Here is a 27,750-nt window from a genome sequence, read left to right as displayed (position 1 = left end):
TGCAATTATCAGCAAACAAAAGTCGGGCGTGACCTAAATGTCTTTGAGCTTTTACCTAGGCTCCACAAGCCTCAGGGGTCCAAATGAGACTTGACCTCCTCTAAGTCTCTGCAGGGGAGCAACGCAGAGACGTATCTACTCCCAGTGTTACATGTGCCAAGCTGAAATAAATAAAACAGCCTGTGTTCTGCATCACGTCCCCTCACACTCCCTCTGCTCTTGATTTCTTCCTCAAGCTTCTGGAGCGGCATCAATCAACTCAGCTTTTCCGTTCAGTGCGTCACGTGAACGCGCCAATCACCAGGCTCGTCCCTAAAGTCCAGAGATGTCTGCTTGATGCGGTGCCAGCAGAAAACGTAGAGTCGTGTAATTGGCTGCGCAGAGGTTCTGTTAAATGCCTCTCCAGCTGAAATGACTCCCCCCGCCGCACTGTGCTCTCTCATCCCATACCACCGAAAGTAGAGACCGAACTTTTGGAACTCTTTTAAACTTCATGTTCGCTAGTTTTTAAAGCCCGTTTTTGTTTTTTAAAAAAATGTTTTGGTCACTGTTGTGCGTAATCGTTGCCTTCGCGTCGTTGCCGGCAGATGCGCAAACCTCCAGCCGGTATGTTGTCGGATGTCCTTCTCGGTGTGACAAGTCGATGTGTCCCCGGCTACCGCCGGACTGCCCGGCGGGACAAACCCTCGACGCCTGCCACTGCTGCCAGGTGTGCGCGTCGGCCGAGGGGGAAGCCTGCGGCGGCAGCGGGAAGCTCGGTGACCCGGTGTGCGGAGAGGGGCTGGAGTGCTCGGTCTCCGGCGGGGTGGCGTACACTGTGACGGTGAGGAGGAGAAGCAAGAGTGGGATCTGCGTGTGCAAATCCACCGACCCGGTTTGTGGCAGCGACGGGGTGTCCTACCGGAATATCTGCGAGTTGAAGAGGGTGAGCAGGCGGGCGCAGAAGCTGCAGCAGCCACCTGTTCTTTTCATTCAGCGGGGAGCCTGCGGGAAAGGTAACGCTCAGGTTGTTCTGACCAAGACAACAGGATAAATGAAACCCCGAGACTAACTGAGACTTTGTTTAGAGATGGTAGGCAGTGAGAATAGTTTCACTGGTGTATTGATACTGGTTGATTCCGAGTGTTCTGCAAATGATGTGTATTTTGAATACTTTCTGTTGGGGGAAAAACTGTGATGAATCTGTCATTTTGCATGAGAAATCTGGATGTCCAACACAAAGATTTTGGCTCCAATTAGATGTCTTATATTTAACCTCACCTCTCAACATCCTTTTAGAGCCCGACTCCTCAGTCCTCGCAGGACTTTTGTAGCCTGAAGTTCACACAGATGTTTCAGATTAAAGCTGCATTCAGTGGCACACAATCGTCATGTGTCTTTGACAACAAGAGCCACCATTCAAGTGGGCTTCTATCTTTTTCCTGCATTACAATGAGCCCTGATCAGAGGGCTGGTGTTTTTTTTTTGTTTTGTTTTTTCTTGCCAGGCCGAATGAAGTCATGAGTTGCCCCCCTGATGTAAAGCTTGATGTGAGCTTTGGGATTAGCTCTGGCATGCACAACCAGCAGTCACGTGACCATAATCTGTTTGCTTATTTTATAGTGCAGGGCAGCGTGCATTAGCTGGAACAGACTTTAATTTCTGCAGCCAATACCATGTAGATTGGTGTTTATTGATTTGATAATTATGATGATTGATATGCGTGAGAGTTTGAGGACCTGGGCTTTGTCACAGTGTTATTTGATAAACCCTAATCAGAGTAGCTCTGCTATAAACTGATGTCATTCTTCACTTGCTGCTTTTAAACTGCACAGCCCAACTGAGAATATAAACACTCTGTACAGTTTCACAAGTGAGTCATTCATCATCATCAACGTGGTATGTGTGTATATCTTAAATCATGATATCAGATATTGTATCATTTCCCCAGATTTTGGGGTGCACATATTTCACATATGATGTTTGGAAGTGGGCACCACATGTGCGTTTGAAATCTTCTAAATGAACAGCTTCGACACCTGTTGCCTCAAACCCCTTTAACCCAGCTCAGAGCTTGGAAACTTACTGTATTTCCCCCAACTGCTTCCTCTCCCTTCTTTTTCGCTCCCTCCGTCTCTGCGTTTCTCTTGTCACTCATAAATCGCACTTGACAGTCACATGGAGGAATTTCTGGCTCCAATTCAAAGCCTCATAGCCACATATCCACCCCTGTTGACGACCGTTTGAAACGAGCAGACACAGAAGAAAACGCAACATTAGCAGCCCATATCCTTGGGAAAAGTTTACCTGTAAAACCGTGCTGGAGCAGACCGTATCGCCACATTTGTTTCTCGGTCATGTTCGTAACTTAAATGGTTAAGTCTTTCCCAGCTAACCATGTCTGAAGCAGACTGTGGTGAGTGCTACTGATTTTTTTTCCAAGACACCCAGTGAAAATTTCCTGAGCTGCAATAAAATGAGTCATATTTCAGCTGGTACTTTAGATGCATCTCTGTCCAGACTGTTCCTGTGTATTGCTTCTAGTGGGGTTTTTTGTTTGTTTGTTTTTTGTCAGCGTTGATCATGAGTTTTGATCAAGGCTGCACATTAAGAATTGCAGGAGTTGACAGCAGAAAGAAACTCAACCCCCTCTGAGGACACTACACCACCCTGCAACCTGGCCCCACGTTAAGAAAACATATGCAAGCACAGTTGTATGATCTCATTTTGTGTCTGGACAGCAAAGACGTTGATTAAACAAGTGGTTTGCTTTAGCAACAAAAACTAAATCACAATACTGCTGTGACATTTGGGTTTTGGATCCCGTGAGTTAAAAATGACACAGTTTGTAAGAAATGCTGTTTTTAAAAAAAAAAAAAAAAAACAATGAAAGTTTCTGTTGATGGTAGGAGAATTTAACCAAGAGAGTTGCACATCTACTAGACTTCCACAATGCTTAAGAGCAGGGAGATGATGTGTGCAGTACTTTTGTAATAATTTGAGACTTTAAACCAGCTGAAACCAAAACGGTTTGGAACTGCCAGGCCTGTACCACTCTTAATTCCATCTCTAGCTGATGTTGCAGAATGCACTCAGTGACTCTGGCTGGTGAGATCTGCTGGATGTGCACATTCTTCATGAACTTGTCTCAGCCACGCAGAATTTTAAAGCATCATTTTTCGTACATGTGTCTGCCTTTTCACTGTGTCTTTCTATCAGTCTGTCTCTGCTCCTGTTTGCCTGTTTTCCTCATCTATTTGCTTTCCTGTTCTCGATGCCTGTAATCCTCCTGCTCTTTTTCCTCGACCACAAATGCTGCAGCTCCTTACCTTAACAACCTTCCAACTTAAACTCTTGTTCATCTCATCGAATTCTGTTTGCTGTGTGAAAGTATTCTCTTTTTACGTCTTCTTTCAAACCTCACATGACCACATTACGTCTCATTGTCTCCCGCTGCTCTTGTTTGTCTTATGATAGCAAAGGTCAAAACGCAATAAATCTCACCAAACTTTGTCATGTTGCTTGAAAACTTGAGCTTCAGAATTTTTATAAACAGCTTTAAGGTTATTAAATCAATAATTCCCAATGTGGGCCAGACAAATAATTCAAGAGCCTGAATAAACATGGGACAGGTGGAATTAAACCACCATCTACTTCAGACAAGGTTGGGCACACAGGTGGCTGATCGATACATCTGGCAGAGGCATCAGAAAAAAATAGAATAAAACAATTTGTAAGCTGTAGAAATATATATGCATACAAGTATGCATTTTTTTTTTGTCATTTTCTTGGAGATGCAGCTTTAGTTATGGGAATTAATTATGCTTATGCGACAGGCTGCTGGTGACAAAGTGCCTCAAGACCTAGAGAATGATTCGGGGACCAGTGTAAGGTGGCAGGGGGGAAGATAATAAAAAAGGAATTCTCTGAAAATGGTCAGGTACAAGGTCTGGACTGAAAATTTGTGAAAAAGAAGTCGATGTCCAAAGAAAAACTTTAGAAAGCCTAGAGAATGGTTTCTCAAGACCACCTAAAAAGATTACAAGAAAGTCTGGCTTCTTAAAAAGAAAAACATAAAGAAATGAGGGATGGATCAAGACCATCTGATGGTGCCTTGGACTGGCTCCAGCCCCCTTCCCTGTACCCTGAACACCATTAAGCCTGTATAGAAAATGGATGGATGCTATCAAAGTGGCAGCCTGGGAAACACTGTGCCATTCTTGTGAAAGTAAAGCAGATGAAGCCATCCCACAATTCCCTCAAGGAAACCAAATGTGAATTCTTTTTCATTTTAAATGTATTTTTCAATAGCAAGATTGGAACAGGATTGACACCAAAGCATGACAGTGCAGCAGTAGAAGTTGATGATTATTTGTCTTATGATCATTAATCCTGTTCTCAATATCTTGTGATTGACATTTTTCATTGTGATTTATTTTTTTTTCTTCAGCTTCTTGATATTTAAGTCATTCCGTGCGTTTGTCCATATTTGCAGCTTCACTACGTCAACATCTGCGGCTGTATTTTCCATTGTCCTAATGAATTTCCCTTCACGTTTCCCATGTGGGGCAGCATGGTGGTGCGGTTGGTTGTACCTGCTGCTTGTTTGCATGTGTCACTGAGACATGTTGGGTTAAATCGTGATTCTAATTTGGTCATCATGACAAGCCTCAGCTTGTGGGAGTTTGTCTGGGCCGTACCCTGCTCTTCACTCTGTGCCAGCTGGAAGAGGTTCCAGCCTCCCTGTAAACTCTCTGCAGGATAAAACAGGTGGCTGATTGATAGATTTTTTTATTTTTTTTTCCCTTTTACATTTTCCATTGAGGTCAAGGAAAAGTGTTGGGAAATCAGCATAAGATGTCATTTTTTTAAAAAATAAATAACTTCACTACTACGTAAACCCAAAATGGAGGTAGTGTAATAAGGTACAGGTGGAACCAATTAGGGCGAGGCGGTTAATCACAGAGACAGGAAGTGTAGATATTAGAAATGAGACATTTTCAAAGCAAAATAAGAAATGATGGCCATAATTTAGAAACGAGAAAATACACAACACGGAGCACCAGGCAGCAGTGTTAAAACTGGGACTGAAACTCGTTCTCTTTGCTTCCAGTTTTATATCTGTTGTCATATCTTTTGTATCTTTAATTCACATCCATAATTTAGACTACAAAATGTGATCTGGTTTAAGATTTGGTTCGACATGCGGCAAAAAACACTCCCCATGTTTTCTTGAATCGGTGTGAGTTTTTGGAAGTGTTTGTACTGGGAAATGCTACTGTTGTTTCACTGTATTTAAAACACTAGAAAAACCCAAATTAGTATTTTTGAGCATCATCACAATTGGTTATCTTGAGTCAGTAAAGTGGTAAAAACCCACTGGAATTTACTTTACGATAGTATACCCATAACTGTTCCTGTGCTTTCAATTATTCTTAAAGCTCAGCGTAAGTCTCAGTAGCTTACTCTATTCTACTTTTCCCTCGAATATTCAGGATGTTTTTGAGGAAGAAAAAAGCTGCTTCAGTCTGCAGGCACCAATAAAACGGTGAGAGCTATGTATGGGAAAACTGGGGAAGAAAACAAGTTGAGATCTTGAGCCGGGACCCCTGTGGTAATATGTGGAGCTGGGAGGGGTAATGGGTATATGAGATGGCGAGGATAGTGAGGCTTTGTGTGTATGTGTGTTTAGAAAGACACGGCAAGAAAAAAGTTTTGTTTTTTTTCCTAATGCTTGAATGGATTCCATGTATTTGATAATTGAACTGATGCCAGAAATATATTTCAGGCATCTGGTTGTAACGGACGCTTAACTTTATTTGGCTCTTTTATTAGGAGTCACCATACTTCTCAATATGCCTTCCGTATGGGGGAAATCTTTATAAGGTCACAACAACCCAAAGCTAATCATTCCCATTTACATGTGTGTATCGCATGTACATCACTTGTTTCCAAAGATCCTAACTTTGATCCATCCAGCTTTATTGTACTCATTTTAACTGTTGTGTTAGCCAGTTGGATGAAACAACTGTCACCAGTTTGGTGGGTGTCTGGAGCCAATCTCAGGTCACAACAGAAGTCGCCACTGGGCACTTTACAAAAAAGTAAGCAAATTCAGTTCAAGCCCAGTTATAATCAAACTTAATTCAATATAATCCAGTCTAGAATAAAAGGTTTGCCATGTTGCCTTGGATAGGAAATGTATCCCAACCATGAATCACATCTGAGCCTTTCTCCTGATTTGTCCCACCTCTGATCCAGTCGAGCTTCACTGTTACAATCACACTTTGCGATGGTGACTGACGAAGTTTCCAGTCGCAAATGTGACCAACTAGATATGTGGCTTCAGTTTATACATTGAGATGTCAAACTTTAGCTTCTGAAGTGAATTGGGCTGAATGCTTCACAGTTCAGATGTACAGTGTACTGAAGTTATGACTGTGAGCGGTTTGCTTTGTAACATTGGTAAGAAGCAATTCCAATATATATTCAAGCTGTCTGAGGTATAAACTGTTGTCTTGCCCTGTTATTTAAAAATGTGAACAAGCAGTGGTGAAAATTAGCTCTTTGCTTTATTACGGTGTCAACAGTTACATGTCTTCATATTATCAGTATGGCAGAATTTCAGCAGAGTGAACAATTCGATCACTGAATACTTGGGACAATCATCCAAATGGATTACATCCCCACTCTGTCTCTCCTCACATCAGTGATGTTCAGGAATTGGCCCACTGTCTTTGCATTGGTGTAGCAGTTTATCTCCGGTAGTAAATTCAAATATGTGTGCAGGGAGGCCTCGCTCATCATAACATGGTGAAATGATAGGGACTGGGAGGCTGTATGGCTGATCCAGAAACAACACAGGTTCTGGATACTGGGCATTGTCTCACCAGCAGTAATCCTATCAAACGACCACAAACCTCGCGGGTGTGAAGCTCGCCTGGAGGAAAATGACTGCAGCGTTTCCATTACTTTTCTTTCATACTGTGGTGAGAAAGTTGTGTGGCATTTATATAATCTGATACTTTAAGTTGCAAGTTAAAAAGGAAAGAAGTGGGTCTGTTTGTTTAAGAGCAAAGTATTTTTAGAACTGAAATATTTCTACGAGGTTTAGTTCAGAGAACTCTTTGAGAGACACAGATACAGAGGATGTATCTTAATGATGTTAATGACCTCATGCTTCCTCTTTGGTGCTACATTGAGACTAACATTTGTGCCTTTTTAATGAAACATCTGAACAACTGTCGCGTGGATTGTCATTAAATTAGGTGTCTGACAGTTGAGTGCAATCTGGTGATCATATGAAGCCAGAATTTCCCCCCTGTGGGTTGACAAATGTTTTCATACTGTATAATTTAGTGGTGTTCCTTATGGCAAGATGATTCTCATTCCATGCTTGTGTTAGCTTAACTTCACCTCAAGTGGAAAGTCTCCCCATACCCCAACCCGTAAGTGCAATTAAAGATGTCCTCGGGCTTATGGGCGCCTTTAACTCTTGCAAAGCTTACTTTCCAAGAGAAAGTAATGACTGAAAATTGTTCTTGTGGGATAAAATGGTTCGAGCTACGTGGCAAAGTAAGGGTTTACGAATGGGAAGATGGAAAAACACGGAGGGAAAGGTCTGAAGATTTTCGATTCAAAGCTGTGTTTGAACCTTGATCTGAGTAGGACTTAAATATCAGGTAGATCAGTCAACATATACTAACTTGCCAGTCCTAGATGGGTGATTCAGTTAATTTGGCCCTCCGTATTCATGCAGTGGGTGTTTGTGTAAATGTGAGTGGTATTAAGAACTTACAGTCTGTGTAAACTTCCAACTGCAGGGTAAGATAAGGTCAGTGTTAGGTATTCATTTGTAATGTTTATGGCCAGAGTTTGCAAATGACCACGTGCGCAGAAGCTGACCTAAACTGTCTGAACCACAGATGAAATGTCATCTTTTCATTTCCCCAGTTTGTTATGAAAAAGGGGAGTTTGTCAGTTTTTTTTCTATTCCCACACAGTCCTGACATCATTCAGTATTTCAGTGCATCTTTTGTTTGTTTTTACTAGTCTGACATCGTGTGTGTGTGACTGTGGTGTATTTCCAGCTCAGGACGATCCAGACAGTCCGAGGCACAAGTACAACTTCATCGCCGACGTGGTGGAGAAAATTGCTCCATCTGTGGTTCACATTGAACTTTTCCGCAAGTACGTACAACCCATGCACCTGCTTGTCTGTGTGTGTCTCTGTGTGGGGATGGGTTGCAGACTCAAACACAGAAGATTTTACGGCCCACCTGTGCACTTTACCAGACTGCTGCAGTTGGTAGATCTCCTTAGTCTTTCAACTTGTCTTTCATCTTTTCACCAGCCTTTTAACTTTCTCATCTTTGCTCTTGTCGTTTCATGACACCTTCATTTTTTCCATCAATGTCGCCTGTGCTCTGTCTGTCAACATTGCTTTTATAGTCTGCAGCTCTCTGAGTTCCAACCATTTTATTGATATATTTATCTCATGTTCATAAAACATCTTCAAATACTACTATGCTGTTAACTTTGTAACCAAGTCTTCTGATTCAATGCATTGGTTAGTTTTCCACAAGAGGAGTCTCATTGAAAGGGAATTTGCCATTTCTTCCTCTCACTATCCTCCTCTGTCCCTCCACAGGATGACTTATTCCAAGCGGGAGGTGGCTGTGGCCAGTGGTTCTGGTTTTGTTGTGTCAGAGGACGGCCAGATTGTGACCAATGCCCACGTTGTGGCCAATAAACACAGGGTGAAAGTGGAGCTAAAGAGCGGCGCCTCCTACGATGCCAAAATCAAAGATGTGGACGAGAAGTCGGACATCGCTCTCATCAAGATTGATGCGCCGGTTAGTCAAAGTGCTACACAGAGGCCGGTTTGATGTTCTTATTGCTTGAGAGTAAAATGTTGATGACTAAGCTTGAAAACCCATGAATTTTGTTCGCTTTTATTTTTGTTGGTGAACATCTCAGAAATCCCTTTGTCTGTCGCATTAGAAAAAAAGATTTATTTTTTTTACCACAATGTGGCCATGTCTTCTTTGCTGTGTGATCAAGTGCTGTTTTGTCTTCCCTAATGCTGGCGAAACTATAAGACCCAGCACAGGGCCCCCTAATGACCCTATACAAAAGTAATTGCACGAGAAGTGCGTAGTGGTGTATTTCTCTGCAGTGACTCAACCCTTTCCCTGAATTTTCCATTTTTCTTCTCGTTTTGCTGCGTTTTAGAGGTTTTGGGGCTTTGGGCCAGTGTATGCACACACATGTATGAGGACTGTAGAAGCAAACTGATCCATTAGATTATTTTATGCAAAACCATCCTGTACGGTTGTGTGGATGTGTTGATTTAAACTAAAAAAACAAAACCCTGTGAAGAAGGTTTAAAAGCTGTGTTTAAACCGTGAAAAGAGTTGCTTAATTTAACTTTAAAATGTAGACTGGAGAGTGAAACTGATCGTCTAACATCATCTAATTCTTGGCTAGAACGGTACTGTTCAAAAAATGTGACACTATTTAAAAAGACAAAAATAATAATTGACTCCAGTCCCTGCAGTTTTAAAGCGCCAGTAAAATGTGATCTGCTTAATCAAAGGCAGGCTGCATTTTCTCCTTTTTCATTTGAACTGTCCATTTATCTCTATGCTGTCTTTTGTTTCTTGCTTCAGACCCAAATAATTACATTTAGGCGTGTTGAGTCGCAAACTCAAGGAGCAGGTCAAGTGGAAACCTTTGCAAAAAATGACCTATATTGACAAAATAACAGTTTGTCAGCCTCTATGAGCTAATAATTGCCTTGGCCCCAGGGTAAGAACAGTACATGCTGGCAAAGTTGCACACAAGTTTGGTTTGCCGACATTTAAGAGACAGTTGGAATGAAAACATTTACTAAAGGCTTGCAGCACAAGAAGATAAAAACAGATCAACTCACCACTTCTGCTAAAACACCAGCTAATCCGGTGCTGCAAAATTGAATGTTCGGGGGATTGAAGTTTGGCATGAAAGTGCAACAGAGACTTAAAGTGAGACTGCAGGTGCAACCAGATGGGCTTTTAAAAGACAGCTGGCTGGCAGAAAGTCCAGATCCTGTCTGTGTTCAGACACAAGCTGCAAAAACATCTTATAGACATGACACAACTCCTCTCCCGAGAAAATTTACGGAGACGAGTAAAAAAAGTCTTTGTATTTAAAGAAAAACACTCTTCTCCACAGTACATCTGTTTGTCACATTTTCTCGCACATCTCTGTCTGTCTTTGCTTGTCTGTCTACTGAACAAGTGGGATCCAAGTTGCATGTTAATCATAGCCATTTATGTGAGGCAAAGTGTGGCAGAGAGCCAGGGCCTATTAACGGCGTGACGTAGCAGAGCTGAGAGCATTATGGAGCTCGCTCTCATGGCTGGGTGACACAGCTGAAAAGATGGTCATGACTGCAACACAAGGTGTTTTACAAAGACTTCCGATTCGGAAAGAGGACGAAGCATTCTGGTTTTGTTCGGCCAACAATGTGAGCAGAGGGTGCAGAAAAGAGCGGTGACAGATGCTTTGTGTTTGTTCATCCTTTGGTAAAAGCTGTTCCGTCCCTTGATGACAGGCTAGTCTTCATTCCGGGGGCTTTCCGGTTTATCAGCAACACTCAGTGTGTGCAGGCGGTGCACATTTGCGAGCGACTGACATTTTATGATTCAGTAGTTAAAAAATAGCTGTTTGTCATGGGCAGTCATTATGTACACTTAATCACGGAGAGGTCTTTGTTTATAAAATGTATGTTGAAATATTTTCCTGGATTCCACCAAAAAATGTATTTGAAGCATTTCTTTGCATGGTACCTCAAGCCATGCTTTTAGATAACATGTCCATCATCAACAGTTTCATTATTTTTATTAAAGAAAGTTAGTCATAGTATGACGTCTGAGCTGGTAACCTAAATCATGATACTATGATGAAGCCCCAAACGACCTGTGGCCACTGTGGAAAGGCTACATTTAGATGGAAGTGGCATTTCCATAAATGTGTTGGGAGTTAAGGATCTGTGTGATAATTGGAACTAGGCAGAGTTAATACATGAGAAACTTAGAGCAGGAGTGAGTTATAATGAGAGGGCAGGCAGGCTAATTTGGTATTAACATTTTAAAGGATAAGTGTAGTCATCCAATGTTATTCCTACAAGGTTGTTAACTTCAGTACCTGAAGAGGAATAGCTGTGTATTACTCCTTCAAGCACTGTTCATTGATGGGGTAGATGACAGAATAATGTCAGAATAAAAGATGGAGTTTCTGAGGGCAAGTCCAAGTCAGGCTATAAATCCTTTAGTGATACAAGACTGCATTTTCCCCCTGAAGCTGTTAACTTACCAGAAGTTGTAGTTGAACTTTGAAAAATGTTCTCCAAAAGTTGTTCTGAAGCTAATATCTGCATCATGTTATCCTCCTGAGTCAAACAGTTTCCAGGACCAATAAAATAAACTCAGTTTAACTTGGATGAGACGTACTTAATGTCATTAATTAAGCACAAGTTCTGACATTTTAGCAAACCATCATATCATAGCAAAACCTCAGATCTTCTACAAGTCTGTTGTTGAGAGCGTCATTTCCTCTTGCGTCATCTGTTGGGGCAGCAGCATCAGAACCAGGGACCTAAAAAGACTCAACAACCTGATAAGGAAGGCTGGTTCTGTTCTGGGGACGACTGTGGAACCTCTGGAGACAATAATGCAAAGAAGGATTTTGCATAAAATCAAGAGAATTATGGACAACCCTGAACATCCTCTCCATGAGACTGTTATCAGAAAACAGAGTCTCTTCAGTCAAAGGCTTCTTCAGTTTGAATGCAAAAAGAACCGCTACAGGAAATCTTTCCTGCCCACAGCCATCAGCATCTATAATAACTCCTTGATTTAATTGAGCTACATCAACATTTAATTTCCCTCTGGGATAAATAAAGTATTATTGAATTGAATTGAATATGCAGCAGAAAATCACATCTTGGTCAAGATCTCCAGAATAAGAGATTATTTAGACTTTAAGTATAGTACGCATACCAGCTGGTTCTTCGGTGTCAAATACTGCTTTTTTTTTTTTTTTTCTTTTTTTTTTTTTCTCTTCCTTGGTCAGTCGCTACTGTCTCTGATATGGGCACAAAGTGTTTGTGCTGTGACACATCAGCCGTGGGAGTATTTCATACTTGGGGAGGCAGACATAGCCACAAAATCCAAATTGTCAGGTAGGAAACGTGGTGGCGGAACAAATCTTGAAAATCTTGATTCATGCGTTTCAGTTACAGTATATAGACACAGAGCCTACGCAGTGGCCTATACAACTTTATCCCATTGGGAGAATTTATGCCTCTGTCTGCGTTGCTCTGCAATTAAATGTCCAAATACTAGTTGTGACACGGTTTCCATACCAGTGTTTCTTTGTGTACTTCCAACCGTGGTTTGAAGTAGACATTACTCTAACAGAAATGCTGGAAGTTGATGTTGGAGTAAATACATGGTGATGGTCGGTCCACTGAATAGTGTGTTTTCCTAACTGAATGAAGGGGATTAAAATTCTCTAAAAAGGAGCTTCACTGCGACTCGTATGAATTCCTTTTGTATCAGCAACGCTGGATCGTCCTGTATGAAAGGAAAGAGGATAATCTCATCCTACAATTCTTTGTGGCTGCAGCTTTTAAACAACACTAAATCCTTTTCATATACTTGCATGAACTGGGATCCACGTAAGTAATATCAGCGCAATAAGGTGAATGTTAGCGGCCTGTGACAACTGTATTTTTAACTTTAGGGGCTTTTTCTTTACTTTTTTTCATTTCCAACCTTGGTAATAAAGTAAGATTTATATAATATCTTGTTTTAAAAAGCCGCAGTGAAACAATCTGATAAGAATGAATTAGGTGCAGTATTAAACTTTTTTTCTTTTTTATGTATTTTTGTGAGATAGATTTATGAAGCGCCTGTGTCTGTAGTAGACAGCAGTCACAGGGCTCTTAGTCTGGAGAAGCAGATGGTTTCCTGATGGCTGAGCTAAAGCTAAAGGTAACGGGGCCACTAGAAGTGTGAATTTTTCAGCCTAAAAGATTTCATGACGGGTTGAGCAAGAGCTTTTTTGAGGATTTTTTACTCCATGTAGCGTTCACTCAAACTGAAATGTTTTAGTTTTGAGCTGTTTAATGGGTCTTTTCTGAGGAGCTCTCATCTTTAGCTCGTCCGTCAGGGAACCCTCTGATTCTCCAGACTGAGAGCGCTCTGACTACTGTCTTTTTAAAAAAACAAACAAAAAAAAACATGTTTAGTTACACTACTGTGGGCCCACATCATAGTTTAGTGATTAGATTCATGTTATCTTTTCCAAACTCCTTATGACTGTCTTCTTCCATCTTACTTGAACCTCATGACATTTTCCAACTAGGTTAAGAAAAAGTGCTGAGCAGAAGATTGTTGGAGGTCATTTTTTATGTATGCAGGCATTGAATTGAATGTGACTATGCACGGATATACAAGCAAAATACAATTTCAGCCTAATACAGTATACATTTAGTCAACACTGTTTAAGATAGAAAGTTGTAAATTAGACTTAGTACTTTTGGTATAAAAGAAAAAGTAATCAAACATTCTCTATTGGAAGCTTCTCTTAATTATAAATTTAAATCTTTCTTTGTTTTTTTTTTTGTTTTTTTTTAAAGGTTTTATTGGTGGTCAAAGTAGTTGTGAGGAGTTTTAACTGTAAGGATGTTAGAGGCCAAATGATTAATGAAAACCAGGACATTATAAAGTCAGCCTTGGCTTAGACCAATTTATCTGATTTATGTTTCTGTTTTTGTCTTTAACTTTTCATATGGGAGCTTTAGTTATAATTGAAAACTGTGTCCTCAAGCATTACTTGGACCATTTGCTATCAAAATGACCATATCTGGCTCTTAATAGGTCTCTTTCGTCTTCCATTCTCAAGTCATTCCCATTTGCCATTTCTCTCCACTCGCTACTCTAGCCTCTGTTCTTTCAGTTAAAAACAAAGCTGATTGCTGTCGGCGTCAGTACTCAAGCTGCAGCCAGAGATAATCAATAAAATTGTACAATGGCACAATTGTTTATGAGTGAGAAAGTTTAGTTTTTCCCTTACTGGAATGCCTTGCTCCTCTCTTCCATCTCTTTCCCTTTCTAAATGAAACTGGAGTTTATTGGTTGCAAGGCCCAGTCCGTTCCTGGGGCTGTGGTCTAAACCCTCAACTCTGGGGAACACATTAGTCTGTCTACAGCAGCTGGAACTTCAGAGGGAAAAGGAAGGGGGGGAAAAAGTGCTGCACTCACTTGTTCCTGTGTAGAGAATATAGAGGGGTGGGGGCAAGAGAAAGCAAGACGGACACAGAAAGAGATGACGATGTGGTCAAGGCCTGGAAAGTGGATCCATGTGTTTGGAGGGCTGCGTAAGCTAAAAGGCTAACGAGAGCAGTGTGTATTGTGGCAGCAGCACGATAAAGACAGAATTCTGAGATTCAGTCCTCTCATTTTTGATGTTGGGTGTGTTCATGTTTACCTGGAAGGATTCTCTCTGATTTGATAAACAGCTGACTTGGAGGGATCTTTTTCTCTTACTGACTTTGACCTACACCAACTTGGAGACTTGGAATGACTTCACAAGACAAATAAATTGCAGTGCAAGGAATTTTCCATATAATTTCAATCAGTGGCCTGACCTGTGCAGTCATTAACAGTGGGGTTGGGTGCTTATAAATACCGTTACAGCTGTGCAGCTGAGATCAGCTGGGTTTTGTTCACCCTGCTGCTTCAGGATGTTTTTACTCACTTTTACTCCATGCTGTACTGCACTAAATCAAATATGTTGGATAATTATTAGTGTTGTGAACAGGTTGCTTTGGAATGTGGAGCCTGATGAGGTATGAAATCGAGTTAGAAAGCCAGCTCTTTAAAGTCAGATGGCACTTTTTAAAATATGGCCGCCACAAATGGATCAGTCTGGTTTCTTAGTGAAATTGAATGTTTATTAGAGACTTGGCATCATGAAAGCTTTCAAAACCAATTAAACAGAAGTCCTAAAAGTAATCTTGTTAAATGCCCTCCTTATCTGTGCGTCCAAGATGATAGTTCTTATCCTTTTGATTGGATTCTGTACATATTTTTGCTTTGAATGACGATGTTGGCATACTTTGGCACTGAACACTTCAAATTTATTGGCACAGCAAGACAAATTCCTTTATTTATGTTGTGTTATATTTTTCTTTGGATGAGCCAAAATGTCTTCACTGTACAGCAAAAATGAAGGAACTGGCCTTGCTGTTCCAATAGTTTTAGAAGGGCCTGTATGTGAACACCAGTGAGTGGTTAATGTTTTTTTCCTTACCAAGACAATAATACAAAAACCAAGGAAATGGAAAAGGAGCAGCAGATGTCGACAGGCCTTCCTAACAAACCCAAAATAAAGACATAAAATGACTTTATCTGATTTTCATAGGATTTAAGCCCACTGTGTTGCTCACAAATCTTAGCAAAGGTTACACACTAGCTAACTGTGTTAAAAGTGTTACTTGAGCCAAATGCATGCATTCATCAAAGCCTTTTCTCTAAAAGGAAATCATAAATCTAACATGTTCCGACCCATTTTTTTCTTTTAAGTATCCAGTCCGTTTTATTTTAGATTGATATCAGTGTAGAATTATTTATCCCTACAGCAGAGTCCAAAAAAATGCAACTAGCCTGTACAAGACTAAGCTTTTATTCTTTTCAAATGCACACTCTTATTAGTGGACAAGAATGCAACCTTTTTGAAGGTGTATTTTGAAGATGTTTGTTAGGTTGATGGAAAAAATCAAAGATATTTTTTTTTATGCTTCCATGAACTGGACTTTGCCAATAATTTTTTTTTTTTTTTTTAAAAGTCAAGACAATTTATTGTATGTGGATTAGGCCTACTTAGTGTAATGGACAACGGAAGTTTGGTTTCCGTGGATTAATAATCTGCCTCCACCATGTGGATAATGCAGTAATAGATTGTGCTCACTTTGCTTATCTCTGTGAGTCAAGGCTGGAGAATGAAACCGACTTCTTGCATCAGACATGCTTCAACATGGTATCATAAATCGAGCCTTGGCGTTTATGAAATGTGTTGGCAAACGGGCATATACAAACTATATGAGAGTCTACTTCCATCAGAAATCAAAGGCACACTGTTTAAGAAATTACTGCAAATGTTTAGTTGTAAATCTGCCATTTGTGTCAGAGTGAATATGTTATTAGAATGAAATAAGCAGTGGGAACTTAGCTCAAAAAGACTTAATTCCTACTTACAACTGTTGGAAGCAACATAATAAATGAGTGATTATCTCTACCCCTGTGCTAAAATCAACTTTACAAGTACCGTGGCATGACGGGCTTCCTGTTTCCCATATGGTCCCCTGATACAATGACACGATTTGTTTTACCCATCACCTACCATTAACAGTCTTTAAACCATTCTCTCTGGGAAATTTGCCTGGTGCTGGTTTGGACTGGGCTATTATTGGAATATGTATGCCTGTTTGTGTTTATTTGCAGTGAGGAAGGAGGAGAAATGTACCTCAATGCAGCCATGTGTGCATGCATTTATCTGTCTGTTTATCAGTAACACTGGCTAAATGTTTCCGTAGGAGATGCCGTTTCATCTATGGTCCCTAGACGATCAGTAGTTCGAGGCAAATGCTAATATGCAATCAGTTATTCAAATCAGAATGTGTGTGTGTTCACATGTGACTCACTGCAGGGACACGGATGCTCCACTGCCAGTGGAAAGACACGACGTGTCATTCTTTTCAGGGGCTGAGGGGAAATGAATCACATCCTCCTCCCCTCATAACCCATCCATTCTCCTTCATTCCAAAACCAAAATGGTTCCCATGCTTGACGACACAGTTAGTTGGGAAAAGAGCCAGGGAAAATGGACACAGACATGCGCAGACACTCGCACACCAGTTTGCCCTGGTGGGTTTTTATGCAGTCCGCCTTGACCTACTTTTTGGCTTTTCCAGAACTAATTTCCAACTCTGCTGGATAAACTGCAACATTACCCAAACCTGTTCTGGCCTACCAGTCAATGACATCACTGTAGATGTGGTTGAGTCATGAAAGCAAAGTTATATGAACTATGGTTGTGATCAGATGGTTGATATTCAACAGTTATTTGAGACGATCACTTTTCATTTTACTCTCTCTATGTCTCACTCTCATTCTGTTAGAGGCAAAATCTTAAACCTTGTACAAATGAAAATAAAAGTAGACTTTACTTGAATTACATACACAATCATTTTATTGAGTTGAAATTGGTGTTTTATACTTACTCCTTCACTGAACTGTACACCACGATGGTTCCGTAGTCCTCAGAAAAGTGCGACACGTTCAGGAAAGCCTAGGATCCTGGAATGTCTAGTTAGTTCTAGGTTTACTTTATGCCATGATTATTACTGCAATCACAGTGCAGACCGTAAAGCACTTATTCATGTGCGACTAGGTTTGAGACCAACACAAATTTGTGTTCCCTAAGCATTGGCTAATATTTGCGTGTTTATGATAAAGTGAAGGCTGCAGCGGTATCGATAAGAAGGAAGTTTCTCAAAAATCAGATGAAGTTTTGGCTCCTGTTTCAAATGGTCTATGTTCATCCACTGATTTTCTGTTACTTATCTGGATGGGGGGCAGTGAGGTGAGATATGATCTCTCTAGTAAATACTGGTTCTGCTTAGAGGCCTCCCTGGGAAGCATTACCAAAACACCTCTCCTGGGAGGCATCCACAAGTCATCCTGACCAGATGCCCAAACCACCCCAACAGACGTCTAATCTCACCCTCCTCCTCTTGACTGTAAACTTTACCCTATCCCTTAGACTGGTTTAGATGATTCCTCAAAAATGTGGAGAATCCACAACATATGTCACTTTCTTTTCACCATGACCAAGACTAGTTTCTTTTTAGTGTCATACCAATTACAACAAAGACACCTTGACCTCAATAAATTACTATCCATAACCATAAAAAAGTTGTCTTTGGTCCCAAGGATATGCAGACTTTAACTTTTAGACTTTTAATGTAAGAAAACAGTTACGTGCAACAGTTTTCTCGTACAAAAGTAATATTTTGTCATTGGAGACTGAGAACTTGATCATCCATTTTCTAAACCTGTAATCCTGTTGGGGTCACATAGCTTAAAGTGTATCCCGGCACACACCGGATAAGAGTGGCTCATTCCTGAGGTCACTAGCTCCTAAACAATAAGCGTTTACAATAACATGTCAGTAAAAAGTAGGTTAAAGAGAAATTAACCTCTCATACTGTCTGAGGTCTCCCTGGAAAAAAAAAATCAAAGACGTCATCTCATCATTGTAATCTGCGCAGTTCAAAGTGTTGTGGCCAGAAGTGAGACGCCCTCCAGTCCTCTTGGGCTTGAGCTACATCCACACATGAAACTCGCAGGCATATGTTTGCTCTTAAAAACACCAGAAAACCTTCTCGACAGCATATGGAACCCATAGTGGTTTCCGTACTGGTGTCAGCAAGGATATGGTTTCACCCAGGGTGATTTGGACACCTTCAAAGCAAGGAATTGTTTAGTGCAGGAAACTTTGTGTTGACTGTGACTGATTAACACATACCTCTAAAATATTTTCTCAAATCATAGTTGGAACATCCACCTACATGTCAGCATTTTCTATAATCGTACCAAACGTGTACAAACAGGCATACATGCAGACATATGTGAGTCCCATACATGCCAGAAGACAGATATTTTTTCCAACCCCTCATCCCGATCTTCTGATCCTCTCACTCAGTGTTATGTTCTGCATGAGCATGCTGAATCCTGCCCCATTTTTATCTGCATTGACACAACCTCAGGGGTATAAGTTCAGACCTTAGCGGTAAAAACTCTATACCTTACTGTACTCATGAGTTTTTAGGGAAGAGCTTATAAAGTATGTTCCTTTCAATGAAAGAAATGGGATGTTTAAACGACTGCACTTGAGCTTATATACAGTTCATGACCCCACCAAAGTTTTAGTGTCTGAATGTGTGTATTTGGAAGTGGTCTGGCTGTATATCTAAGCAGTGCCATGTGTGTGGGTTTTAATTTACAGACTTCAGTGTTAGAGGGTTCATGCCCAAGTGACCTCCTCCTCTTCGTCTTTCTGTGTGTTCGTGCATGCCTCAGAAAACTGTCTAGCCACAGTCCATCTAAGCTTAAATAGAGTTAAATTTGCACCTGGTCTAGCCATAAAACAGTTGTTAGTGGAATGACTTTTGAATGAGGCTCCAAACGACCAAGGCTGTAACATTAAACAATGATGAATCTCTCTACATCAACTTTGGAGCTATTTTCAAAGCAGCCTGTTGTGTGTCTGCCAGCTTATCCGTCTTATTGTTCCTTCGTCATGGCGTTAGAAAATCTGTCTGTGTGCAGAGGTGTGGATCAAAACTCGGCAACAGAAGACACGGAAAAAAATCTGGGATTGTTCTCAGCTCATGCCCCTTAAACCACTTCTCAAACAGAGCCGGTTAGTCCTTCAATCTGATATTATTTTTCTTTCTTATCTCTCAAAAATGTACGAGATGGCGCTTCCCTTGTAACACGAAAGAATAATCTACTCCATCATCAATGTGAGGCAATGCAACAGCCCAACAAAACCCGAATGGTTCTTGTTTTGGACAATCCTCATTGACCGCATCAGATTGAAGATCAAAAATCTCCCAGCAGGGATCCAGTATATTTTGGAAATATTTTCAAATTGACACTTTTTGAGGTAAAAAAAAAACCCAAATATATTTTCAGTCATGAGTTGGTTTCTGCCTTCATGTGCTGCATGCATCAGCATGATATCAAACAAAAGTGTGTGTGACTCTCCTGTGGTTTGTGGTGTTTGTTGTTCCCCTCTTTTGCTTAGCCTCTTTCCTTTAAGTGCGGCTATAGTAAAGCACCAATGCGTCTTAATCTTCGTCTGAAATAGCAGCGTGAGTCACTTGGGTGGTCAGGAGAGGCGGACTCACATGACGGGATGATTTTCCACAACTCATTCCAGATTGCTGACTAGTAAGAATTACTAAGTGATCTGTAAGCTGGCGAGTTTTGTTTTTAAATGTTGAGGTGTCTGCAGGTTCTGTGTTTGTTTTTGCCTTCTCACCTGGGCTCCGTTTGCTTGTCAGCCAACCCCTGCATTTTGGACTCGATGTGCACAATTTTTCTGAATGCAGTGTGACTTTGTGTGGGTGTCTGTTTGGCAGAGATCTCTATAAGCAGCAAATGGCTTACATTTGTTCAGCACAGATCACATTAAGATTGACTTAAGTCAAGGTAGCAACGGTCGCCATGACACAACCAGTATCATTAACTCTCGTCGTAATCATGGTGGCAGAGTCCTGAATGTCTTGGCAGGCTCACATCCACCTGACGTCCTCTTTCTCTCAGCTGTGTGTGTTACTCTTGCTTCCTCTCTCCATCTGGTTAAACTCTCATCTCGAATGGGGTGTGACTGGACAAGGGGACCAGGGTGATTATACAGACTGCTACTCCTGCGTCAGGTGTCTGCAAAGTATATTTCCTGGTTTATGCATATGGTTCTTCAGCTAGTTTGTGTTGGTGCAGGGTTAAAGCTAGCCCACTGGAATCAGGCAAACATCCTGGGATACTGTCAGCTGTACGTGTTTGTATTTATGTCCATGTGTGCGTGCATGCATGTGAGGTAAGGTTGAGAGGTTATTTTCCTCAGTTACTGGCAATCGCTATCTTTGTCATCTTCTAATAATAACTTCACCTTGAGTGTTATTTTGATATTTTACAGTGAGGTTAGCACACTAACACAAAATATTTTTCCTAAATCCAGTTTTCAAATGAATCTACACAAGTTTATTAATCAGATGTCTTTTATCAGTTTATTTTTGGTCAATATCTGCAGACATTTTTGATTACAGTAAAAAATGCCAGTAAGCCTAAGCAATAAGGTGCCATGATTGGACTGAGACTAATATGATGAGGGATTTTCCTGCTGTTTGTGAGATATTGACTGCGTATGTATAGTTCATAAAGCTCCTCTTGTCTTTGGGCATCCACTTCTGTTACTGTCTTAGTTACCTTGCAGTCTCCTCTGGCTCCTTTTTATAACATGAATAAACACAATGGAACTGTTATGCAGGTTCTTGTTGTTTTAATGTCCTTGTGTACGGACTCATTATTAACTCTGACTTTGGCGGCCCAGCAGTGATGATTTCATTCAAAGAAGAAAACTGTCTCTGCAAATGTATGAATAAGTATTCCACTGCCCAGAGTGTAAAGGTAGTCATTATTTACCGTATAGGAGTCGGTTTTCCAGTATCTGTGGTCTATTGGCACACATTCGGCCATCAGGAATCGGTTGTTAGCTGGGTTGCACTTTCAATCCAACAAATAAGCTTTTGATCTTGATTATTTGCCTTTTCACTACAGTTGTTTGGCACCAATGTCCCTTTTCCCTGTAGTGCTGAGGGAGTCATTTTCTTTGTATGGGAGCACAGTCCTGCAGCGCTGAGTGGGTTGTGTTTGGAAGACTTGTTGTTAGCTGTAATTATTTTCATACTGTTCAATCATAAAACACATTATCTCAACAAATCTCTGTGGGGGGGATTGCAGTTGAAGTAACAACGAACTTTGGATTTTCCTTCAGAGCTTGTCTTGCTACAAATATGGAAGAAATATCTTTGCTTTTGTGTTTTTTTTTATTTTATTTTATTACCGTATTTAGTTTGGACAGTAGCCTACATCTGCAATGAAAACAATAATAAACTAGTTGAGTTCATGCTCACAATGTGCCTGTTACATTTGGCCTCCAATACTACTGAATCATGGCTCTTGTTTCAACTTGGGGAGGGCTGTAGCTCTGGAGGTAGAATAGTAATTCTTCAGTTGGAAGATCACTATTTTGAAACATAACTTTCACAGTTAACTTGTCCTTGGAAAACACTGAACCCCACATTGCCCCCAGTGTGCCCCTTACTTGCATGTCGCTTTGGTTAAAGGAGTCTATAAGCTCACCTAAGATAAACGCATTTGTAAAATTTCTTGTTAACATTTCAGTATTTTATGCCATCGGTTACCATGTCACTGCAGTGTATTGATAGGAATTATATTAATAAACCCTTGTTACCCAATGCCTCATCAGAGAAACACAGAATGTTTAAATTAGATGGATTACAGTGGCAGACCTTTCCCTGACCTGGGAAAGCAGTATTTTTAGCTTCACTTGAGTTGTATCCAGGCAAGATTATCACTGTCAAATATGTTTTTGCTAGGAAAATGAAAAAGGTAAATGACTGAAACAGTTAAAAGATGGTTAAAACAGTCTGTAGGAACAGTTTAAGACAGAATTTAAAAGCCAAATCCGAGCATTAGATGTCCTATGGTTTAATTACTTTACTGTAGAAAAAGCGGTAAAGAACTAACTTTTTCACAGGGTTGATAACTAACAGAATGTATTGTCTGTATTTATATTACAGATATGATATGCCTGTGTGAGAATTGAAGTTTTTGCTTCTCGAGCTCCTGCAGTTGTTCTGCTCTAGTAAGACATTTCCTGTTTGTTGTGCTTACAGTAGAAAGCACGACTCTGTTGACTGTTTAAATTACAGCAACGCTTAGGATTATCATGGAGTCCTTTTTTTTAGCTGCAGCTTGTTGATCAAAGCACGTGTTGCCATGCTTTGATCAAGTGGAGCCCCCTTTGCAGCACACCTTTGCTTGTCAGTTGCAAACTTGACAACTAATTTATTTAGTTCCCCAGCTATGCAATCACCATGCATGAAACGGATGGTGAGAGCATTTATCACGAATCGCAAACAACACACACATACAGACTCCTTCACCTGTATTCGGATAGAAATTCCTTGTGAAACAAGATAAATAACATTCATGATGTGAAACAAAATGAAATTATTTCCATATCAGATTCTACCATGCTCTGCATGGTACTCTGGTTTGTTTGCTCATACTTGAGAAAATAAACAGTTTAATTTTGAAGTACTCGTCTTGCTGTGGCCCATGTAAATTCATTAATTTGATGGAACCATCTTTACATGTCGGTCTTATTATAGGGGATATACAAACTGCAATTAAGAGTCCAGTGATGTTTGGATTAAAAAAGTCTCGTCTGTTGTAAGGACAAAGAAGCAGCTGCTCATGGAGTTTCCTGCCAAATGTTCACCATCACAGAAATCATTATAGATTCTGAAAAAAATTGCCAGTGTCCTTTAACATATAACCACGGCACAAAATCAACACTTACCTATACAATAGTGACTGTTTCTAGGTTGTAATAAAAGTTAATATACATATCAGATATTCATAATGGTCCTGGTTCTTCACGCTCTTTTTGATTATAATGTAAAAGTCATTTTTATATTAAGGGAGCTTTTCTTTTTTTCCCCTTAAACAAATGTACCAGGAAAGCAGTCTGTAGCAAATCTAGCACGTCTGTGAGACTGGACATTGAAAGCTACTGCTGGAATGCTAACATACTTCACCCTGCTGACCCTTAATGGGTTTAGCAGGGTTTGCTTTTTTTGTTTAACATCTTAGCATGTGCAAAGCAGAAAGGCTGACATAAGTTATTAGTTTTATAGCATAATTGGTCATACACGATAAATATGTGCATGGAAAGTCAGGGGAGAAAATCTCCCAAATATAATGTAAATAGTTGATCTATAAGATTCAGATAGTTGTGGACCAGCTTCCATCCGTAAAGTCATGGCTAAAGGCTTTTCATTATTTTAATCCAAAATCTCAGTGATGTGACTGTGTTGTCCTGCTGTGTTTCCCTTTTTGCAGACCAAGCTCCCCGTGCTGTTGTTGGGCCGTTCATCAGACCTGAGGCCAGGAGAGTTTGTAGTCGCTATTGGCAGCCCCTTCTCCCTCCAGAATACGGTTACTACAGGAATCGTCAGCACTACTCAGCGAGGAGGCAAAGAGCTGGGCCTTCGCAACTCAGACATGGACTACATTCAGACCGATGCCATTATTAATGTAAATATATGTAAATGCTTTATACCAATATCAATCTTGTAGCCTTTTTTTTTTTTCTTATAAACACAGATAGTAAGTCGTTTATCTTTTTGTTCACAGTATGGCAACTCTGGAGGGCCTCTGGTAAATCTGGTAAGCCTCTTTTTAATTATTCAGGTGGTAGACAGACCCAAATGTTCACATTCCCATGACATGTTCAAATCCATTCATTCAGTTTCTCACTCAACATTAACTGAGGTTTGTTGTCATAGGATGGCGAGGTGATTGGGATCAATACTTTGAAAGTGACAGCCGGCATCTCCTTTGCCATTCCCTCAGACAAGATCCGACAGTTTTTGGCCGAGTCATACGACAGGCAGTCCAGAGGTATAAGCTCTTAGCAATGCATCACATTAGGTTTTCATTACTTCTCATCAATCACTAAGACAAAGTGTAGAAGGTAACAAAGCTGGGCTAAGATCCCATCAGGATACTTCTTAAAAGAATGTAGAATTAATTTTTTTTTTTTTTTTTTTTGCTCATCTTTTTGTAATGTCTTGAAATGTATTTACCATATTTTCAGACTCCAGCCTCCTTAAAGCAGACTTAGTGACTTAAAAAAAATAAAGTCACTGGCACTTGAGTTTAATGCAGGACAACAAAAACAGTACGGAGAAAAAAACATACAATCTCAAATTTTACAACACTTGTTACAAAACTAATCGGAACTAGACTGTGGACCAACGTAGCTATTGCATATTTTGTTATGAGACTGAACTGGATGTCTTGCTTGCACATTGTCCTGCATGATGTAAAATTATACAGGGAGACATGACGATGTGACATCCTGTTTAAAGTAGCCTGACTTCTGCCTACTGTATTGCCCATTTTTAGTGAGGACAGATGCCAAGAAGAAGTACATTGGTGTGAGAATGATGACTCTCACTGCAGCGTAAGTTGCATACTTTCATTCACCTTGCCATCAGTGCTTTCAGTGTATCAAATTAAACTTTTTTTTCTTATGCTTAGACATCAGGAAATCGCAGAATTTATGTCTCTTTTTTTGTGAAAGATAAAACGGTGATCAGTCACGAGATTCTCTCTCCATTTTACTTCCACTAGGCTGGCCAAAGAGCTGAAAACTCGACACCGTGACTTCCCTGACATCACCTCGGGAGCTTATGTTATGGAGGTCATTGCAAAGACACCAGCTGCAATGTAAGGAAGACCCTGTGCTCATATAACTCAAAAAGTAGTTGCTCAGTAGAAACGTTACTGTAAATTTATTATTTTGAGGTGCAAATTTAAGTCGACTCTGACTCTTTCTCAGTTATGGGATATTTTCTTTGGCCTTGAACACGACACATGTGCTCTTAATTCACACAAGAGTCTCGTCACTCCCCCTGCAGCCCCTGCTTACCACTTTCAGTGCAAATGGAGAGTATATTTCATTTCCCCTCTTCGTGTTATTACTGTAGTGTAACTGTCAAGTGTGCGTTCACGCACATGCAGAGCCTCCTACACAACTGTCCTACTAGTATGTAAATTCATGGCTTGCAGCATGCCTGAAGTGCCTGGCCCTCTAAAATATCCCCCTCCTCCCACAATCACAGCCGCTTAAATCCGCCCCCACCGCAGCTCCAGTAGAGTGGGGCGCGGGAGACGCTGAGGTCAGCTATTTCCTTCAAACCCCATGCAGGGAGGTTACTGGCTGTGCTGTGGTTTTCCTGCGCCTGCTCACACAGCCCACTCTGGAGTAGTTTCTTCTACAAGGACTCGTCAGAGTTTACTGATTACCTAAATCACCCAGCTCTCTGAATAACAACATTTCTGTGGTTCCTTTTATTTTCTGTGTTATTTTCTAGGCTTCATTTTCGTGCTTTTGATCTTGCACTGTGTTGCGTTGGTTTATGGTCTTTGGAAATCTTGACCCTGTTGTTGAGAACCTTCCATCTGCTGTGCTGAGGGTGTTGCAGCAGCAGGAATACTGGGCTGCAGATGTGTTAAGGGGCTTTTTGCAAGGGAAGGTGTGGTGGTCTGTGTTTACAAGTGACTGAGATTAAGCAGATTTTAGATCTACTGGTTTGTTTTTCTGTAGTGCACTTTGCCCCGCATACATTCATTTCATCATTTAGATCTACATTGTTATAAGCCATAAAATGCTTTGATTAATGAAAAAAGTTAATTAATTTCCCTAAAACTCTTTCTCAAACTGGACTAAACAGTGCTTCTGTTGGGGAATAATTGAAAATGAACTCAAGTACATGCAGCGGTGTGGGTCAGCGGGGTATTCTGTATTTTCTGACCACAATTGGAGAATAAGAACACACTAAGGACATACTTATTAGGCTTTAAAAACATAACTGATACTTGTTACAAGATGAGTTTATTAATGATTGTGGTCTCGTCACAGGATTCGATGGCAGTAGAGAGCTCACTGTGTTGTCAACAAAAGGTTTTCAAGCCTTTTTATGTTTTCGGCATAATTTTGTGGAAATATTTACTGTGACGGAGTCAGCGAGACTAGTTAGGATGGAGGAAAGAGATATTTCCAATGAAGACTTGAGGCTGTCATTGCTGCAAAGGGTGCTCAAAACCTCCAGAGACCCAGTGTCCTCATATGAGCATGACAGATCTTATGGTGTTCATATAGGAACACATTATTTTTGTCAAACTACCTGTTCAGAGACCATGCTAGGTTTTATACTTTCTGAACAGTATGAATTCTTGTGGAAAAGAGATATGTACAGTTTCTCTTTTATGTATGATAAATTAGGAAAAACTGTTAAATGATTAAGATATAAGGTATTTATAATCTTGTCAGTCATTTCTACATTGAGGGTAGAATATGAGGATAGAGAGAGTGATGGGATATGACATTAAACAACAAAACTTATTAACTTTTGGCCAACAGTATGCTCTCCCCATTGGTAGTATTGCAATTCAGTCCAATACACTTCGCCAGAGGCTAAAACTGCCAAAAAATCATATCACTCAACTGAGATAATCAGGCCTGGAAATGGAAAAAGTTCTTGCCGTTATCCAGGCAACATGTGCTTCCAATTCATCCAGGCGTCAATAAATCATCTCTTCTTGTTCTATTCTCCAGTGGTGGACTCAAAGACCATGATGTCATCATCTCCATCAATGGCCAGAGGATTTCATCAGCGACTGACGTCAGTGCTGCCATCAAGAGAGATGACACCTTGAGAGTAGTAGTGCGCCGTGGCAACGAGGATGCCATCCTCACTGTTGTTCCCATGGAGATTGACCCTTGATCCTCCAAAAATCCCACTGCAGGAGTTAGGTTAAACTTGTCACCAGTGGACCTTATACGAGAGAGGGCTTCTACTGATAAACCCTCTCCCTGTGGCCAGAGGCCCAGTGGCACCACACACCCAGGAAAATTCTGGCTTTGCCTTGAAAAGAATGACTGTACAGATGCTTAGAAAAGCAGTGCTGTACTTTGTTTTCTTTGTGTGTCTCCTTTTTTAGTCTTTAATGCTTTGATCAATGCTACTACTGTTTGGTCACAAACTTAATAATTTCATTATTGTTTTATCTGCTCTTTTTTTTTTGTCTTTTTAAAAAGGACTTCTGTTCATTCAGGCCTCAGTCGGGTTGCAATTTTAAGCAACTAAGAGACAAAGTGAGAAAATCTTATCTGTATAATTGTTGTTCTCTAAACTCCTTTTTTCAAGTACTGTAGAATGTTTTTGTTGACTATGTGATGTATACTGAGAAGAAAATAAACGGTTTAACTACA

The 27,750-nt window shown here is 40.5% G+C and overlaps 1 protein-coding gene across 1 annotated transcript; it reads left to right on the top strand.

Moving 5' to 3' along the window:
- The first annotated feature begins 370 nt into the window (after positions 1-370).
- Positions 371-27,750, top strand: LOC142400179 (serine protease HTRA1A-like). The gene is made up of 9 exons (XM_075484869.1): positions 371-995; positions 8,070-8,169; positions 8,630-8,834; positions 23,811-24,005; positions 24,105-24,137; positions 24,257-24,371; positions 24,879-24,936; positions 25,107-25,202; positions 27,094-27,750. Exons 1-9 carry the CDS (start codon positions 536-538, stop codon positions 27,260-27,262), a joined length of 1,431 nt encoding a protein of 476 aa, XP_075340984.1. The 5' UTR covers positions 371-535; the 3' UTR covers positions 27,263-27,750.

Source organism: Odontesthes bonariensis, chromosome 2 (assembly GCF_027942865.1).
Source record: "Odontesthes bonariensis isolate fOdoBon6 chromosome 2, fOdoBon6.hap1, whole genome shotgun sequence".
Lineage (NCBI taxonomy): Eukaryota > Metazoa > Chordata > Actinopteri > Atheriniformes > Atherinopsidae > Odontesthes > Odontesthes bonariensis.
This window is presented reverse-complemented; position numbering and strand designations above follow the sequence as displayed.

What these genes read in the sequence shown, in the direction of transcription:
- LOC142400179 (XM_075484869.1), top strand. Translation starts at nt 536, where the DNA reads ATGTTTTGGTCACTGTTGTGCGTAATCGTTGCCTTCGCGTCGTTGCCG. An exon ending in AGACCGATGCCATTATTAAT is followed by an intron (nt 24,006 to 24,104) that starts GTAAATATATGT and finishes TTTTGTTCACAG; the next exon opens with TATGGCAACTCTGGAGGGCC. An exon ending in ATGATGACTCTCACTGCAGC is followed by an intron (nt 24,937 to 25,106) that starts GTAAGTTGCATA and finishes TACTTCCACTAG; the next exon opens with GCTGGCCAAAGAGCTGAAAA.